The 18,245-nt window shown below is 40.8% G+C and overlaps 2 protein-coding genes across 4 annotated transcripts; both read left to right on the forward strand.

Annotated features, from left to right (window-relative positions):
• The first annotated feature begins 799 nt into the window (after positions 1 to 799).
• gpr83 (G protein-coupled receptor 83) lies at positions 800 to 7,374 on the forward strand. The gene is made up of 5 exons (XM_061275220.1): positions 800 to 1,039; positions 2,245 to 2,370; positions 5,302 to 5,435; positions 6,470 to 7,057; positions 7,127 to 7,374. The coding sequence occupies exons 1-5, from the start codon at positions 800 to 802 to the stop codon at positions 7,185 to 7,187; spliced, it is 1,149 nt and encodes a 382-aa protein (XP_061131204.1). The 3' UTR covers positions 7,188 to 7,374.
• Positions 7,375 to 14,203: 6,829 nt separating this feature from the next.
• Positions 14,204 to 16,784, forward strand: cdk2ap2 (cyclin dependent kinase 2 associated protein 2). Of its 3 annotated transcripts, none has more exons than XM_061275163.1 (6): positions 14,204 to 14,292; positions 14,608 to 14,678; positions 15,178 to 15,321; positions 15,501 to 15,592; positions 16,035 to 16,155; positions 16,502 to 16,784. In XM_061275163.1, the coding sequence occupies exons 2-6, from the start codon at positions 14,654 to 14,656 to the stop codon at positions 16,567 to 16,569; spliced, it is 450 nt and encodes a 149-aa protein (XP_061131147.1). In that variant the 5' UTR covers positions 14,204 to 14,292; positions 14,608 to 14,653; the 3' UTR covers positions 16,570 to 16,784. The 3 variants fall into 3 exon arrangements, with proteins under 3 accessions (XP_061131147.1, XP_061131149.1, XP_061131148.1); XM_061275164.1 differs by having other exon boundaries at positions 14,222 to 14,292; positions 14,628 to 14,678; XM_061275165.1 differs by lacking the exon at positions 14,608 to 14,678 and having other exon boundaries at positions 14,219 to 14,292.
• The last annotated feature ends 1,461 nt before the right edge of the window (positions 16,785 to 18,245 follow it).

The raw sequence follows: 18,245 nt of genomic DNA on the forward strand, positions 1-18,245 counted from the left end.
CAACTGCTTAGGCAGGGGGAAAAAAAGTACAAGGGGATTTAAATGGCACTTTTATGTGTGCAACACTGAGTTACTCTGCTGGTTGCCTAGCGCAGGAATGTTAATTTACATCTTATACTCACCAATTGTGGCTGTTGGTGATTTGAAACTCAAGAAAGGTTGTTTGTTTCATTTCTTATCATTACATTCTAGTCGCTTTCAATCAGACACAACAATAATTCCACTTAACAGAAAATGCTCTAAATATTTTCATTACGCGTAGTCTAATCATCTCTGTAGAATAATTGAAAGTAAAAATTGAGTTCAAGAGTTTCCCCCACACATTTTGAATGACAATCACTGTATTTAATCAACTCAAAAGTTCAGCATAGCCGGGTGTGCCTAATGTTGTGGCCCAAGCGAGCAACAACACGCGAGGCGGTGCGCGCACGCGCACGCTGCAGTACTGAAGCTGAAGAAAAGCAGTGCGCCTCGCAACTTGTTGCGCGTTCCTCCTCCGTCGTCTCCTGCATCACATCACTTGCAAGGCGGACAGCGGACACCTTTATCCACTTAGAGAAGAGTCCAAAACGAGGAGTAAAATTGCTTGGCCAATATGATTAGGAGTGGGTTTGTTTGCTTGACCGCAATGGTGTTCTGTATGGTCACGAGCCCAACAGCACCAATGGGACTCAACAAAGTCAACGACAGCTCACCTGAGGCGAGCGGGTTCCTTTCTTACGGGGAACTTGTTGCCAACACATCAGGGAAGTTGGGCAACAGAACTTCGCCTTATTTGTTGCTGGATTTTGACGAAGGCATGTTGGAGGACTGGCGTTCCTTGGCCAGTGGCGACGGGCGGCGCGGCAGGGAGTCGGGCGTCAAGGCGCTGCTGGTAGCCGCCTACTCGGTCATCATCATCATCTCCCTGTTCGGAAATTCGCTGGTGTGTCATGTGATTGTGAAAAACAAGCGCACTCAGTCGGCCACGAGCGTGTTCATCATGAACCTGGCTGTGGCCGATGTGTTCATCACTTTGCTCAACACGCCTTTCACGCTGGTAAGTGCACACACTCAAAAAAAAAAAAAGACAAAATTGTTTTCAACTCTTAATTAATATAAATTACATTATTATCAGATTTCCTAATTGAAAAAAAAAACATAATTTGAGGGGTGCTGATTAATTGCATTAATTAATTAATCAGCACCCCTCAAATTATGTTTTTGTTGCATGATTTTAATAAAGAAAAATAATATTGCATTTTATAAAGACATGATAATACACAATAAACACAACTTTTAAAAAATAAGATGGTTTTCTAAAGTGCAATTATTGCACATACTTTAGTATTTGTGTGTTGGATGGAGCATTTAAGAGTAATGGGTGATGATGATGTTGGGAGCTGGAGTGGGTTCTTTTGAGTGTTCCTTTTGTTTGTTTGTTTTACGTAAATTACATTTGGTAATGGGTCTGTCCTTGACTACATGTAAGGGCTATAAAGTTTCTTGAATGGTCAAAAACTGTACTTCCCTTAAGCGATAGTGAGTCTGAATAGAATACTCCAACTTTAAAGGCAGCATTACACATATTTGCATAATCTATGGTGAATAAAATCTATACATTTTAAATACTAGTCACTGACGTTCTGCAGGCGATTCCAGCTGACTTTGGGTGAGAGGGCACAATTGCAGTGTACTGTAAAGACAACAGGCCAAGTAGCATGACACATAGCTCGCTAGCTAACAATAAAAACATGGTAGGGGCAAACATAACAGGCCAAAATTACTGGGGATGACCGGTGAGATTTTTTTCTGCTTAGTTATTTTTTACCATAATACCAAACATGTATAGTGACACCCCCATTACTGATTTTAGTGGGCAATCCAAATTGTTCCCAAAAAACATGATTGGTGACCTTAAGCCCTAACAATAGCTTCCGTGGTTAAATGAATACATCAACTTGTCGGTTCAACCTCTACTGAACCGTGGTGCACGTTTGGACCCTGGGGACTTTTCAGTCCTGCACCCTTCTCCATCACAAAATCTCAGATACTGTGAGAACATTTAGAAATGTGAGAATAATGGTCATATTCTCATGGCACACCATTTTTTGGGGGGGCAGACAGAGTTGTCATTGCCACCTGGAAATGAGTGTAAATGTAGTGCTTTTTTATGCATCTTCCCTCAAGAGATCTGTGTGTGTGTTTGCGTCTGTGTCTGTCTGTCTGTCTGTCTGTCTGTCTGTCTGTCTGTCTGTCTCACAGGTCCGCTTTGTACAGAGCACCTGGGTTTTTGGAAGAACCATGTGTCACATTAGTCGCTTTGTGCAATATTGCTCCCTGCACGTGTCAACTCTCACACTGACTGCGATCGCCCTGGACCGACGACAGGTGAGTGTGTGTGCATGACCTGAACGAACGACTCTCCTTAAACCAGTGCTATGACATTTCATAGTGCTCAGTATAAAAGTATTTTTTTCGTCTTCACAAAACGTAATAGTAATACATGACATTACATCGGTTTACTGCCATTTTTGCAGTTGTTGTTGAAGTACTAATTTCTCGTGAGAACAGACTCGGGCAGGTTAATCACTGTTGGAATTTTGTGCAGCTCTCCCCACGTACAATGTTGGATTTTATCTCGGGAATCATGATTTTAATTAAGCTTGAGGATTGAGATAAGGGGATTTGCTGTCCTTTAAGGGTGTTATATAAAAACATATTTCTCTTAACAGATAACTTTATACATTGTGTTTATCTCACATTCCCATATTGTTTTTTTTCTTGTTGTGAGTTTGTGTTATCGTGAGCATCTTTTACACACTTGCACACAGAACAGACTCACAGCTTTTCAATTTCCGTTATTCATCAAATAACGTCCAAGACTATAAATTAAAGTGTTTAATTGTGGATAAAATTGAATTTTTGATTGCAACGTGCTACAGCGCCTTTAAATCCCAGCAAGCCTTGAAACCTGTTTTACATGCCAGACTGTGTCTGTATGTCCCTGTAAATGTTCCTGGCTCTGCCAACAAATTAACTAAATTGATGTTATTCAGTTAGATTTTAAATATCGTTGCATGGGCGGCTCGGTGGAGCACTGGTTAGCATGTCCGCCTCACAGTTCGGAGTGTGTGGGTTCTATTCTACCTCCGGCCCTCCCTGTGTGGACTGCATGTTCTCCCTGTGCCTGCATGGGTTTTCTCTGGGCACTGCGGTTTCCTCCCCCATCCCCAAAATGTTCTTTTTTTCCATCCAACCTATTCAATTTTTGTTTCTTTTCTCAAATATACTGAAGTTTATAAGCCTATTTTTATTGTCTAGACTTGCCTGCCAGTTCCATCAAGCATCCCCTGTGCGGTTGATGATAGTTTTCTAACATTTTGACCAAGATATTGATTATTCCACTTGTCGTCATTCTTGTATGGTCACCTTTTAAAACAAACAAATTGGGACACATTCGAGGTGGACAAGAACAGATGGTTTTTTTTTTTAGGGATTCAACTCGATGAGCATTTCTGTTTATTGTAGAGCATTTTTGTTTAATATCTTCTCTCAGGCGTGTGCTGTTTTTTTCTGTTCATTTCTGTTTATTTTAGAGCATTTCTGTTCAATATCTTCTCTCAGCTGTGTGCTTTTTTTTCCCAGGCAGACCGCAGTGTTCAAATAACCACTCATATATAAAAGCAGGTGCAGCATTTAAATCCTGGCTGAGTGTAATTTGTCACTCCTAGGGAAGCATGCTATCGTAGTTCACTACTTTCTCTGAACATCTGATGTTTTAGTTTAAACACATTTTGATCGGTATATATAGACGCTATAATTCTCTCATTCCCATAGTAGTTAATATGCACTAAGAATATGTAATAGTTTGGATCTCAATATGTCAAATACCAAATACCATGGCCATATAAAAAAAAATCTAAAAGTTTCAATTGATGTACGTACAATGTTTTTGCACTGTGCATAATACATGTATTGATGCTATACATATTTAACAGTTACCTGTAACGTGATGAGAGTATGAGGTGTAGGCGTGGTGGAGAAGCAAACTCACTCATGATCAGATTTGAGAAGAGGAAAGGTGTTTATCATATTTGACTTTCATTTGAATTCAGCTGAAAAATAAAGTAAAATGTAATATCAATGATGTGATGGCAAGGGCGTGCGGTAACTTTGGGAGAGGCAAGGGATCACAGTAAAAAAAAAACAACAACAACCCACGTTATCGGGATCCGAAACCACCCTACCGCCTCACTGCCAGCTTGTACGCCGACTGCTGAGCTAAAAGCAAAAGCCAGCATCATCTGAAATCTCAAAAGTGAGGTTTTACTAATATACAATCGAGCGGCTCTCCTTAGCGACTCTCACATGGAAGGAGTTGGAATAAATTAGTGAGTGTTAGAGTGATCCTGTTGGACCTACAGGAACACTATAACACTCATTCAACCACAACGCAACATTGTACTCACCTGATATATTTGATATAGGGAGCAGTGGAAAGTGAATGCTGATGATGACATTGCTAGACCTGGGCTATTTTAACTTGACAGTGTAGCCGTTACAAAAGAAAATGGGAGGACAGCTGTTCAGGCAAGTATCGTGTGATGACAAATACGCATTGGAAATGGCTCACTGTGAATAACCTGCTGTATCTTTGGAGACTCGAGAGAGACGCTGCTGCAGAATGAAATATTGACAGTGACATTTCATATCATTTCTAGAAATGTTGTCCACTATACGTTTGTTCGATAGAATATATATACGCGCACACACAAACACACACAGTATATTTGTGAATAATTACCACAAAAACATGTAAAGACATGGACTCACTAGAGCAATAAAATATTGTAATAATTAATCATTTATTATATAATTTATGATATAATTGTAATAAAATACTTTCTCTTCATTCGGTGGCCTCAGCTGAGTTCCAAACGCAAACTGGCAAAGTTTTTCTATTCTTGTCTTGTAGTTGAATTTGAGTCTCGTGACTACTAAATAAAATTCAAGGCTTAAGAAAGATAGCCAAGCAAATCCTATAATTTGGTTACTTGGGTCTGAGTCCGCCACCTCTGGTGCACTGTTTTTTTATTGGAAACAGTGTGGGCCTTTAGTTTAACCTTTCCAAAGGTTTTGGTTTATTTTAAGTGAGATCTGAACCCTGTGGGGAAAAATTTAATCACATGGCATTTGATAAGTGACTTTAAAAAATTTCAAACAGAAAGGCAGGAGAGGACATAGCAGATAATTCTGAGAACATTTTCATCTGTGTGAGACAAATTTAGTGACCTGTTCTCTGTGTGCCACCTCCGACAGGTAATTTTGCATCCTCTCAGACCCCGCATGTCACCCACTCAGGGCAGTGTTTGGGTGGCTGTGATCTGGATCATGGCCAGCTGTTTCTCCCTGCCACATGCCATCTATCAGAAACTCTTCACTTTCAGGTTCAGGTAAAGACACACATGTACACACACACGTACACACACAGACTCATATACGCACTCACCTTGGCACACTTAAACACACAAACCTAGCATGAATCATATTTATTACATTGATGCAAGAATAGGAGCATGACATTTTGGTCACCATGGCAATAAGGTGGTTGCTGACTGTTATCATATTCTAATAATGATGGAAATATCAGCTAATGATATGATCGTGAGTGATTAGATGGTTGAGGAGATTTCGAGGTGTTTTAATGTACTGATACTTGCGCATTTTTTCAGGCGAGCTCTATAAAATTGACTCTACGTTAAAGTATATGGTGAAGTTGTCGCTGTGATGAAATTGTTATAAATTACATGGGCAGTGATAAATCCAATAATTAAAGAAAACCCGCATGTTCAATCGCCCGAGGACATACATAGTAAATTACATTGAGGGTATGAAAGACATGTCCGGATACATTTTCTGTCACTTTTTTGGGGCCTTTTAGAGGAACCTTTTATTTATAGCTATAATCAATCTCAAAATTTCCCAGAGAACACTTTATTTGATGGACAAGTCTAAGCAAAAAAAAAAAACATCCACAGAATAAAACACATATGGACTGAAATTCTGAGGTGTGATGCTAAGTGGTCTACTTACAATGATTGTGATATTTAAAATCTTGTCATTTGCCCTTAAAGCACTCAAGCTAAATAGCGCAACTTGAACATTATTATGAGAAAAGTGGTGCCAGCAGCAAGTAATGTAGGTCATGCAGTTTAGTCAGGTATTGGGGTTTATTGTGAATGTATCTGTTTTTCTTAGATACGTTTGAAGTGCAAATTTCCTATTTTATTCAGAAAATTTCAAGTAAATGGCTCCTTGTCACGTTGTTAAGGTCTAATGTATTTGTTTGCTTATTTTCATATGAATGTCTCCAGAAAAGCTACTTTAAAAGCCCGTTTAATTCAACATGTTCATTTTTTTCAACTGTGTCATTACTCTGCCTTAAATAAAAATTGTTGACTAATTTCGAGCTTGATCTCCTTTGCAGTCAAAAAAAGGAGCGCAGCCTGTGCCTGCCAGACTTCCCCGAGCCATCGGACGTCTACTGGAAGTATATTGACCTCCTCACCTTCATACTCCTTTATATGCTGCCCCTCGTCATCATCACGGCATCTTACACTACGTTGGCCCACCGGCTGTGGCACCACAATGCCATCGGCGACGCCACTAGGGCTCAGCACGCCACCCAGAAGAAGAAGCGTCGCCGCACGTTGGCCATGTTGCTCATAGTGGTGGCGGTGTTCGCCGTCTGCTGGTTCCCGCTCAACTGCTACGTGGTGCTGCTGTCCAGCCACGCCATCAACTCGTCCAACGTTCTTTACTTCTGCTTTCACTGGCTGGCTATGAGTTCCACCTGCTACAACCCGTTCATCTACTGTTGTCTCAACCCCACCTTCCGCCAGGAGCTACGCCTTCTCCTGAGCGTATGCAGAAGGAATCGCAGAGTGACGGTGGAACTGGAGCTTGAGCGGCAACCCGCCGCCGCGCGCCCTCCGTGCCGCAGGACCGCCTGGCCTGACAACGATGAGTCGTTGGGAGAGAGGCAGGCTTTGCCGCAGCCCAGCCACCCATCCGTGCAGAAGAACCACGCTTTAGCCGAGCAGTCGCCCTATCTCAAGGACACGCACTCTCTTTTCACTGCCAGACGGGCCCTCACGGGGAGAACTGACATACTGTCCGTCGAGCCCATTGTGGCTATGAGCTGACTAAACCCTGTAACGCAGTGCAATCTTTGATTACTTCTTCACGACCTCTATTACATTTCCATTTGGTTCTTTGGGAAAAGCGGCATCATCTCAGTTCATGTTTTTTTCATGGAACTCCTACAGTGCGGACAAAGCAACCCACTGAAAATCCATTTACCATTTGCTTGTGAAGAAACCGTTTCTCCTCATGAAACGCTGGAACCGGCCGGGCACAAGACGCAAACCTCTTGCTGGTCTTTCTGCTAATGTGCCACTGGACAATAATTGGCAATCAATGGATAGAGACAAACACACTTAGAAACAAATGAGTGAGTGAACCAAACATACGGGTTTTTGAATGTGCGGGGAAGCCATGCATAAAACTGAAACGCAAGCTCCACATAGAAAAGCCTCAGTTTCACTTTGTGCGTAATTTTGTTCAATAAATTTGCATCCGTCAGTGACAAACAAAACCCAGCAGTATTATCTTTTGAAAGGCGGAGAAAGTTGTATAGAGCTCTGATGTTAGAGCTGCCTGGGAATTGGGAGGAGGTCTATTCAGCCCCCTGCCTATCACCCAGAAGCTATTTCAGATCACATTGTCTCAAAATGCTTTGGCTCATTGCTGTATCTTGCAGCACAAAGGAAAGCATGGATAATGACGGCCATCCTTTGGCTACAAAAAGACTATTGCTTCTAATCTACCTCGTCATGCAACATTATGATATGAGTCGCTTTTTATTTCTGCCAACACTTCAAAAGATTTTTTTTTAAAGCAGCCTCAGAGTGTAATCATTTGCGCAACTCACTGCAATCAAAAGCATTTGGATCCTTTTACTTTTATTTCATAGTTAAGATATCTCAAATCTATAATATTGACATTGTTTAAGCATGAAAAGGTCAGGAGTCCAAAATATGTATTTACTTTTTTTAATAGATGTACCGTATGCTGTTCTGTGTCACGTTGAGTTGGGTGTGTGCTTAAGTGGACAGCATTTCATACTTCAATCATCACTGAGTGAGAAGTGAGCACGGTAACTGAGTACAGGCACCACGTGGTATAATTGTGTTGGTCTATGACCATGAAAAAAAACTTCAATCAAAATGCTTTATAATGTTTCTGTGTATAAAAAAAAACATTTTGTTTTTGTTGTTGTTTGGTAGTCACGAATACAACACTCAGGGATCGTTTTATGATTTCGGTGTACATTGGTTTGATAGCCTAACTGAAGACACAACTTAGGATGTGAATGTTTTTAAAAGCAAAATTACAGAGCTACCTTTTAGACTCATTGTTATGTCTATTTAATCCTGATTATGTTATCTTTATTATTAATTCTTCTTTCATGGGTGGTTTTATCCTTCACCCATCCTTTCAATTTTAAAAACACAGTTGAGACCTAATTTTTCCATACCATGGTCACTGAGTAAGAAGATAATGTGCAAAAGATTTCATTTGTTGGATGAAGATGTTTTTTTGCTAGAAATAACACAAAATGTCAAATGATTCTAAGACATTTATCAAGATTCATTTGTGGGGTAAATGGAATGCTATTTCCTACATTATTAATTTTCACGAAAACAACCATTTTCAAAAGTATTCCTACCCTTTTCTCACAACAGTCATATCCAATATTCAAAGGGAATATCCTTGAACATGCTGTGCTTTGTAGATCAACCTTTCCCAGATGAATTTTTAGCTTGCTTCATTTCAGATGTTTCTTTGCACTTCTCTCACCTTTGAGTTGATAAAACTGCTCCTCGTTGTCGACAATTCTTGGACCTTTTCACCTTGTTAGCTGTTTTTTTCTAGATCAGGGGTGTCAAACACATTTTTTTGTCAGGGATGCACTGTTGTCGTGGCTTTCCTTGGAGGGCAATTATGACAGTCAACGTCTTCTATGTACTACAGACAGTATAGGCTACACAATAAAAATGAGGAAATTTCATTTTAAACACTTGCGGCTTATAGTCTAAAAATTACGGTTGTTAAGATCTGCACAGTTGAAGATGACCACAATATGTTCCATGGACAATTGCAATTTTTCAACTTTTATTGATTAAGTAATCAGTAAAATAAACTTTGATTTGTTGGATGGGAACCTTGCTGGAAATAACACCAAATGTTAAAAGATTCATACATTATGGATGGTGATACAATTTATCCACAATCACCTTTGCTTGCCTGGTTGCTATGGATTCTCCCATCTTTTCACACGTTCCAAACATGAATGTTAGGTTCACTGGAGGCTGTAAATTGTTCGTTGGTGTGACCATGTGTACCAATGGTTGCCTGAAATAGATTCCAACTCATCCAAGAGCTGTAAGACTAAAACAAGATATTCTATGCTTCAAATACACCTCTGGTTAATGTCATAAATTAATCAAAATGCATGCTCACTGACTCCTGTGGAAATATCTGTGCGCATGCACAGTATACTCTGAGACCGTGCTTTGCATGCAAAAAGTCTGATGCGACAGTAATTTTCTCGGAAGTAGTCGTGATTGAGTGTAAACATTATTATTATTTTTTTTGATACAAGGAAACTATTACTGTCTGTAGGAAAATAGTTTCAGAGCAACAAAGACGATCCTATAACATGCATAGGGTGACTCTTTTGCCAGTTTCAAAACATCTCTCATGGTCACTCAAAGTTCTGGAGCACTTTGTATTTTATGTTTTGAATGACTCATTGTAGGTCATTTTCTTTGTTCAAGGCCATTGGAGGTATTTCTGGAGACATCAGTGGATGGATGATCTTTGTTCAATTTTAAAGGGGCTGGGTGGAAGATGAGTGACGTTAACGCAACATTATCTTTTTTGTACTTCAACGGCCAAAATTGTCCACCAGAATAAATAAAACTTAATACAGTCCTATTTTCAAATGATTTTTTTTCAATGCTTTTTAATTGTAATATTTTCACATGTCTGCTATGTAATCTTATGATAAACACAGATGTTTATATTCATGCTGGATATATGATACCTATCCTATTCCTGTCTTTAACCTCTCACTGAAATTCCTTGGAAACTCTCCGGAAATTTACCACCCCTAATTCTAGCTGTAAATAGGAACAACATCATGTATCGCGTGTTTTCACCTTATTCATCGACATGGCTGTGTTGATATGAAATGTACTTCTGTCCTTCAATATGTTCCTTGAGTTAAATTTCTGTACATGTACAGTATATGTAAGTCTATCAAACTAGTAAACCAGCTGGTGTTTGTGTGAAATCCATAACTTGCTTTTCAGTCATGTCTCTTAACAAACCCGTGTTTATGAATTGCATGCTCATGTGAGAGGAGAATACCATTGAGAATATACCGTAACAGCCTCTGGACTCCGCTGGTCATCGTAGCAAAGCAATGACACTACAGATCTGTATTTCTTTAACCAATCAAATTTCAGATTCACATGACAGGACCGGCTATGATTTATTTGATTTCAGGACACATACGATTACAGGGACAAACAATCTGATAAGATGACCAAAAGATGCGCAAATGTAACATTGGTGAAAGGTTGCATTCCCCTGTGTGCGTCTGCCGGTTATGGTTAGGTAATCTGAACTCAGAGAAATCAATAAATGCTAAGGGGTATTCGACTTGCTCTCATCTTTCCGCTCTTGCCATCAAGGGAACACACGAAGGACAACCAGAGAGAGGTAGTTACATACCAATTAGAATGATTATTCAGTATTTGACTGGGGTGAAACTGAATCGCACACGTTTGCATTGTGCACATGGCCTCTAACACAGGGGTGGGCAAACTACGGCCCGCGGGCCACATCCGGCCCACGGGACCGTTTAATCCGGCCCGCCAACCCTGAACAAATTGTATTATTAAACTTTTTTTTTTTTGTCATTTTGCCTGCAATGACTGCGTTTCCCCAGTAGATGGCGAAGCGCTCGCCTGCGCATTTACTACCGGAAGCCGTGTCAGAAAGCTCGGTGCACACTCACAAGTGCGTGTACGTATTCAGTAGTACGGACTTGGCGCACTCTCGCTCTATTCGTATCAGTCCCGAATTTAGAGCGTGGGCTTTGACGACAGCATTCTTATAATTCGCGCGCTGAGCTTTCAGATGCAGTTTTGCGCTAAAGCCACCCACAAACCTTCCCCTGGAATCCTTCCATTAAAATGAGTGGCCCGAAAAAAAGAAGTGAGTGCCGAGTGTTTAAAAAAGAGTGGCCAATTTGGCTCGACGTACGCGACGTGACGTTCAGCCACATCAACATCAACCCGTCACAGATCAAGGTAAACGGACCAACACCTCGGATCTCGCCTAAGAATTGCCACAACAAATTTTACTCCAGACTATGACGCACTAGCAAAAAAGGGACACCAACAACACTGTTCCCACTGAAAATGAACGGGAGGCTCTCAAGTTTATTGTAAAAAAATGCATTTTGAATATGATTTGTACACATAGCAGGGATTGAAACTAGCGACCATTCTCATTTTCAAACCATGCAGGATGCTCAAGGACATTGATGCACCACCTATTTGCGACTAATCTTAACCTGTAAAGTTCTTAAGGCTTACTTTAAGCAAGTGTTTCCCGTTTCCTCACCTCTGTTACCAGGTGTTTGCGAGTTAAAACTCTGCTCTGATTTTCAGATACCCCTCACCGTGTTGCTGTTTTGATTACTTTATTTGGATGTATGCTTTCACCGATTCTTCAAGATGATATATTTGGTCAGAATGTTTGCCGTTTGATGTGATCCCATAAGATAAACATCTTTCATTAATCTGACCTGCAGGCACTGAAGTGATGGAGATTGTTATTCATAATAACAGTGTCGTATTTTATGAGAATCACTGATAGCAGTTTTTTAGTGAATTATTATTTTTTTTAATGCTGTTAATAAATGCATTTGTTTTCAAAAAACTTGTTTGGAATATCCATGCTTTACTACCTACTAAAGGCCAAGATCTTCTATGCAATGACCTTTACAGGTCGCTTATATGACTTCACACAACGCCTATACCATCTGCTCCTGGTCCGGCCCTCCGGTCCAAATTTAGAACCCAGTTCGGCCCGCGAGTCAAAAAGTTTGCCCACCCCTGCTCTAACACCAGCCTGCTAAACGGCGATCAATTCTGGCATTAATTGGCTGCTTCAGTAAATAGGCACAACTCACGAGCTTTTTGACTGGACGGAAAGTTTTCGCTCGACTTGTTGCCGCTTGTTACTCACTCAGGTTCAATGGTTCAGTGGCATGCTGGGTAATCGGTAGAGCCGGACGTTTTCCTGGAGAGCCACTCCAATATGTGGAGATGGGGCCAGACCATCATCTATAGGCCATATGTGTGTGTGTGCGTGTGTGTGATTAAGAAAATGTCAGTTGAAGTCAGTTGCGTAATGCCACAAACAAAACATTCAAAAGCATGATTTTGTTTTTTCCTTCTTGCTGGCTTCCTGCTGTCTCATTACTTGGAGATAGAGGTTCAGAAGGGTCAAGGTATTTTATTTGTCACGCTTCTGATGAGATGCAGAGAGTCTGACCTTTTGGGTCAGACTCGGTACAATCACATTGTGAATAGCAGCAAACTGTATTTTCTTTCCTAGAAACATTCCCAATGTGGCAATAAGCACAATTATCAATTTTGAGTTCAAATTTATTGGTGGGTGCGTTGTGAAATCAAACAGATGACATAAGGATTGTGAAGATAAATGGGTCAGAGAATGAATGAAGGAAGGAACGAACGAAGCATGGCTTCTGCGTTGATTACTACATGTCATCCTTTCATGAGAACGATTGTAAAAAGTAGAGTTTTATTTCTGCCACAGATGCAGCGATTACTGACCTTGAAGCAATTTCACAACACATATAACCATGAGTAGACATATGTGCATATTTGCTTGACACCCAATGGCTTTCATTATTATGTTGTCAACTGTCACTCTACGTTATTGTGTGTCTGCTGACTTCGTTGAATTCTTGGCCAGAAATTCACAGCAAGAAGCATAGCGTCTGCAGAGGGTCAGGTACTTTCTTGTATTACTCTTTGGGATTCTTTTAACCTTTTCCTCATTCTGCAATGCAAAGTTCACTTCCACCGGGCTACCATGGTGACTGATGGGGATTAGGTTGAGAGCCCTAATATTGAGATGCTGACTCGAGCTTGAGGAGCCTTTTAAACTGAACAAAATACCTCATCTTACAAGTCTGAATCATTGAAATGTGTGCTGCAAATCTCTAGTTGGTTTAGCCTATTTGTTTTGATTTTCTTAATCTTTGGGGGTTTCATGATGAAAAAATGGTCACAAAGCAAAGAAGGAAACAATAGCATTCGGCTTGCGTTGCCCCAGCATTGATGTCATCGGGTTGATACCTAAAGGACATAAAAAGAGGTATTTTTAAAATTGCAGAATACCGTCACACCTGACCATCTCCTATGATGCACCTCAGTTGTCCATGATGACCTCTGACAGGCTTATACCATATGTCGAGCAAAGTGAAAAGCTGTAAATAGACATTCTCAGAGGAAGAGACTGAAATGTGGGTGTTTTTCCATCATATTATGAAAGAAGCAACCAAAGCACCATATCATTTGGCAAAGGAGAGAGGCAGAGAGAAAGAACGCAGCTTGGTGACTCCACAGATGGCTACATGGAGAGAGATTCTTTCATCATCATTTCCGTCTTGAAAAAAGATATAATGTGTGTCATAATAAACTCAAAAGTGTGTTCTTTCCATAAGTAAAATGTATGGTAACTAACGGTTTTGATTTTGAGGTTCCGGATTTTGAAAACTGTCTATCTAAAAAATATTAAAAATAAAAAAATTTAAAATTCCTTGAGGATACTTTGAATCATCATAAATCCATAAATGTTTTTCTCCATCAATCTGCATCATTCCTTGAGGTCGAAAAAAAAAAATTATTGTCATTTTTGGGTATATTAAACCTGGTTTGGGAGACTGCCGTTTGTCACTTCATTCATACTAGTAATATCTGTGCAGCTCCACCATTGGTCAATTATTTGACCAATGGTATGACCTAAAATGTAATAAATAAAAACGGCGATACGCTTCATCTACCTTTGGCGCATGCGCACTCCGTTACACACAGGAAGAACCATCGCGTCCCCCCGAGGACATTAAATCTACTTAAAAAGGTACTCAAAGAACATTCCTTTGTGATATTCCGCCCTCTTTACAGTAAACCTACATGTAACTTCCAACTAGACGTTGCACCTGACGTGTATTTATTGGTAGTTCGGCGTCAGCACTGCTTTTCTCACATTGTTGTGCTAACCGGCGAGAGCTAGCTACGTTTAGCATTGTACCTTCCTGTTAAGCTAACGCCAGCTTTTGTTTCATTCATGCCCCTCTCGAGTCAAGTCCATTTTTAACTTGAACGCATACTCAAAATGACCAACTCAGTCGCTTTAACTGTGCGTTTATGTGATTAATATGATGGCTGTCACAAGAATCTCTTCTGTATGAAAAGAGACGTATTCGGCTTGAGACGCCAACATGCACGGAGCGGCCAACTCATTAGGTACACCGGCATCATCTAATAACCACTAAAAAATGTTTTTCCCTTTTGAAGTTGGTGTGTTTAGTGACGTTACTTGTGATATTCTCATATATATATTTATATATTTGTGCAATTGTAGTGTGTACTGTATACTATACTCTGCCTTTTGTCAACAAAAAAAATGATAAACGCATGAATCGTGACCAACGTTTCGAAAATTCTCACGGCATTAAAACGTGTTTGTTGCAACTTGTGTTAAACTGTCATGTTGGGAATGTCCATCTGAACCACTTTATCCTCATGAGGGTTGGCTGGAGCCTATCCCAGCAGTCTTTGGGCGGAAAGCGGGGTACACCTCGAGCTGGTCTCCAGCCAATCGCAGGGTGTTCCTGTCAGAAAAAGTCCGGCAGAAAGTGTGGTTATGATGTTCTTATGATGGTGATGATTATTGCTAATTGCGACTGCTGGTCTGATTACGGGACTTGAGGTCAAGAACTTGCTAATGCTTTCTCATGCTCAGCTCTTAGGAGCTCATCTCCAGGAGTAAAGCTGTATAAGCGAAACGAAGGAAGCGGTGCGTCGTACGGGGAGCTGCCAGTGGACGTCGTCATGAGTTACAAGCCCATTGCTCCTGCGCCGTCTGGCTCCAACCACACACCGCCTGGTTTGTTTTTACACTAACCAAATAAGCTTGTCATTCTTCAGTCACTCGGACCTGTTTTCAGAAATACGCAGCTACCAAAACATCTATTTTGTTGTTGAATTTGACACATGCTTCACGTGTGAGTTTGAAAGGTACGACTGAGTTTGGGTTTTGTTGCTGACTTTGTTGTGTGTATTCAGGCTCCTCCGTGCCCTCGCCTTCCCTCCCGTCGTCGTCGAACTTCAGGCCAGCTTTCAGCGACTTTGGCCCACCTTCCATGGGCTTTGTTCAGGTATGCTAGCCGCACTCCAGCATATCCGTGATGAGTCACAACGGTTGAATGGGAGACTGCTGAGCTTTGTTTTTGGAGATACTCAAACGTTTTTCCCCCTACCGTGAACAGCAACACTTTATTTGATATTTGTGATTTGCCACACGCTGGCTGACAATTTCGGCAAACAACCTGTGGGAGGGTTTGAGTTGCGCATGTCAATTGGTCAAATTTTCTTTTAAGGTTCAAGCAGCTTCGGATATGCTGCTGCTTGCTTAGAGCGAAAAAGGAAATGGAGAAATTACATGAGTGTCAAGAAGGGCCACAGTTGTCATTGCACTTTTAATTCATCTCAATGGAATATACGAGTAATAATGTGCTCTGGTCACATATAACGCCCAAGTCAAGTTGTTATTGGTGATTTGATGCATCTCTCGTTCTCTTTCTGAAAAATTCTGATCAGCCTGTCAAGGTCAGTCAAGGGTCGACTTACAGCGAACTTCTGTCAGTCATAGAGGAAATGAGTCGCGAGATCCGACCCACATATGCTGGAAGCAAAAGTGCTATGGAGAGACTAAAAAGAGGTATTAGACACCATTTGATCATCTGCATGCCCGACACTTTGTTGAAGTAGCAAGAGTCCATTATTCACAATTCAATTTATGTAGATTTAAGATTGGCGAGGAGTTCTACAAGAGAACACAAAAATTAAGACTTAATTGATGCAATGAAAATAAAGTCACATATTTTGATAGTTATTAAACACCAAGCCTAATTCACTGTAATTGCTTTAGCCATCTGCATGTCTGGTAAAAGGTTTCTTGGAAAAGTTTGACTTTCTAATGAAGGGTGAAGTAGACTCGGGCTGAATATTTTTTTTTTTAGAAAATGACCATATTATTCCATGCTCAAAAGTTTGATCTTTTCTAGGTATCATTCATGCGCGTGCACTGGTCAGGGAGTGTCTGGCAGAGACAGAAAGGAGCGCCCGTACATAACCTTTACCCCCCCCCCCTCCCTTTCCCATCATCTGGTTTTCCTTTTTTTTTTCTAAATCCTTTCTGGTTGCTTTTTACAGTTGCATTGTCCTTGTCATGCCACCGGGCCCTTCTCTTTAATATTTTCCAAAGGTTTCAGGCGTAATGTGGAGATTTTGAGTCGAGCTGTGAATAATCATAGTAAACCATTTCCTAGTGGTCAACACAGTCAGAAATACCAAATGATGTTTCCTTTAAGTTAAAACCAAAACTTGTCCTCAAGTTGGGAAATGTTTTCTTTTTTCTCTTTTGAGTATCCTGAATAGAGCCCATTTGCTTTCCTGCTCACCTGCATCGGTCCTATTTTCTAGTCAATGTTCAACAAGAACTATGTACTGTACATCTCAAGTCAATTTGTTATTGTGGGAATTTTGTAAACCAAACTTTTGCAGTTCAGTATGTATATCTTAATTAAATGATAAAAAAAGTTCAGAATCTCTGTCTTTCTTCCACATATAATGGATCAATTTACCGTTTTTTTCCGTGTATAGTGCGCAAAATTTTACTAATTTATTGTCCTAAAATCTGGGGTGCGCATTATACATGGGTACAAAAAAAAAAAAAAAAAATTTTTTTTTTTTAATTTTTTTTTTTTTAAGTCCCAATGATCGTCACACACGCAGGGAGGCAATGGGTCCCATTTTTATAGTCTTTGGTATGGTCTTAACTAGGCTGGATGTAATTTTTTTTGTTGGCGTTGATTTCTCCGACTGCCCGTAAACGCACCACCGCGCTTCGTGCGCGCACGGGACAGCAAACGAGCAGGTGATCGAGCAAGCGTCTGATACGAGAGCATTGCGGTCGCATGGAGCGTGTTTGAAGTGAACAGCAGAGAAGAAAGGCAAAGTGTTGTGAAATAAAATGCACAGAACGGATGCGCAAGACACGTCAGCTATATAAAGAGCGAGAGTTGTTTTCTTCCTATTAGTTTCAATTCACAGTTTAATTAGCAGTTTCAATCAGCAAATAACAAAATGCGTATTACAGGTAATATTTTATTTCACAACACTTTGCCTTGTTCCTTTGGTCTCTGCTGTTCATCCTAAAACACAAAGGCGCTCTTTAAGCAATGCGACAGTGAGCGCCCGGCGCGCTGCGGTTGCGCGACCGCACCAAATTAAGCTCCCTGCGCAGTGCGCACTGAGGTCCACTTAAATTTTAGAAAGTACATCAGGACTTTAAAAATATCTTCTAAATTTCAGCGACGGCTCTGTCACACTAATCGACCAGCCCGGTGCAGTTGGGCGGTCGGCGGCGCGCTACGGTTGAGCGTTCTCTCGCACGCTTTCTCTCTCGCTCTCTCTCGCTCTCGCACACACGCAAACCGGATATCATACGGAGGCCGCCATTACAGATGCGCAGAACGGATGAGCAAGACACGTCAGCTATATAAAGAGCGAGAGTTCAGTTCTCTACCTAAATCCGTATTACAGGTAATATTTTATTTCACAACACTTTGCCTTGTTCCTTTCTTCTCTGCTGTTCACTTCAAACACGCTCCATGCGCACGGAGCGCGGTGGTGCGTTTAAGGGCAGTCGGAGAAATCAACGCCAACAAAAAAAATTACATCCAGCCTAGTTAAGACCATACCAAAGACTATAAAAATGGGACCCATTGCCTCCCTGCGTGTGTGACG

Source organism: Syngnathus typhle, linkage group LG3 (genome assembly GCF_033458585.1).
Source record: "Syngnathus typhle isolate RoL2023-S1 ecotype Sweden linkage group LG3, RoL_Styp_1.0, whole genome shotgun sequence".
NCBI lineage: Eukaryota > Metazoa > Chordata > Actinopteri > Syngnathiformes > Syngnathidae > Syngnathus > Syngnathus typhle.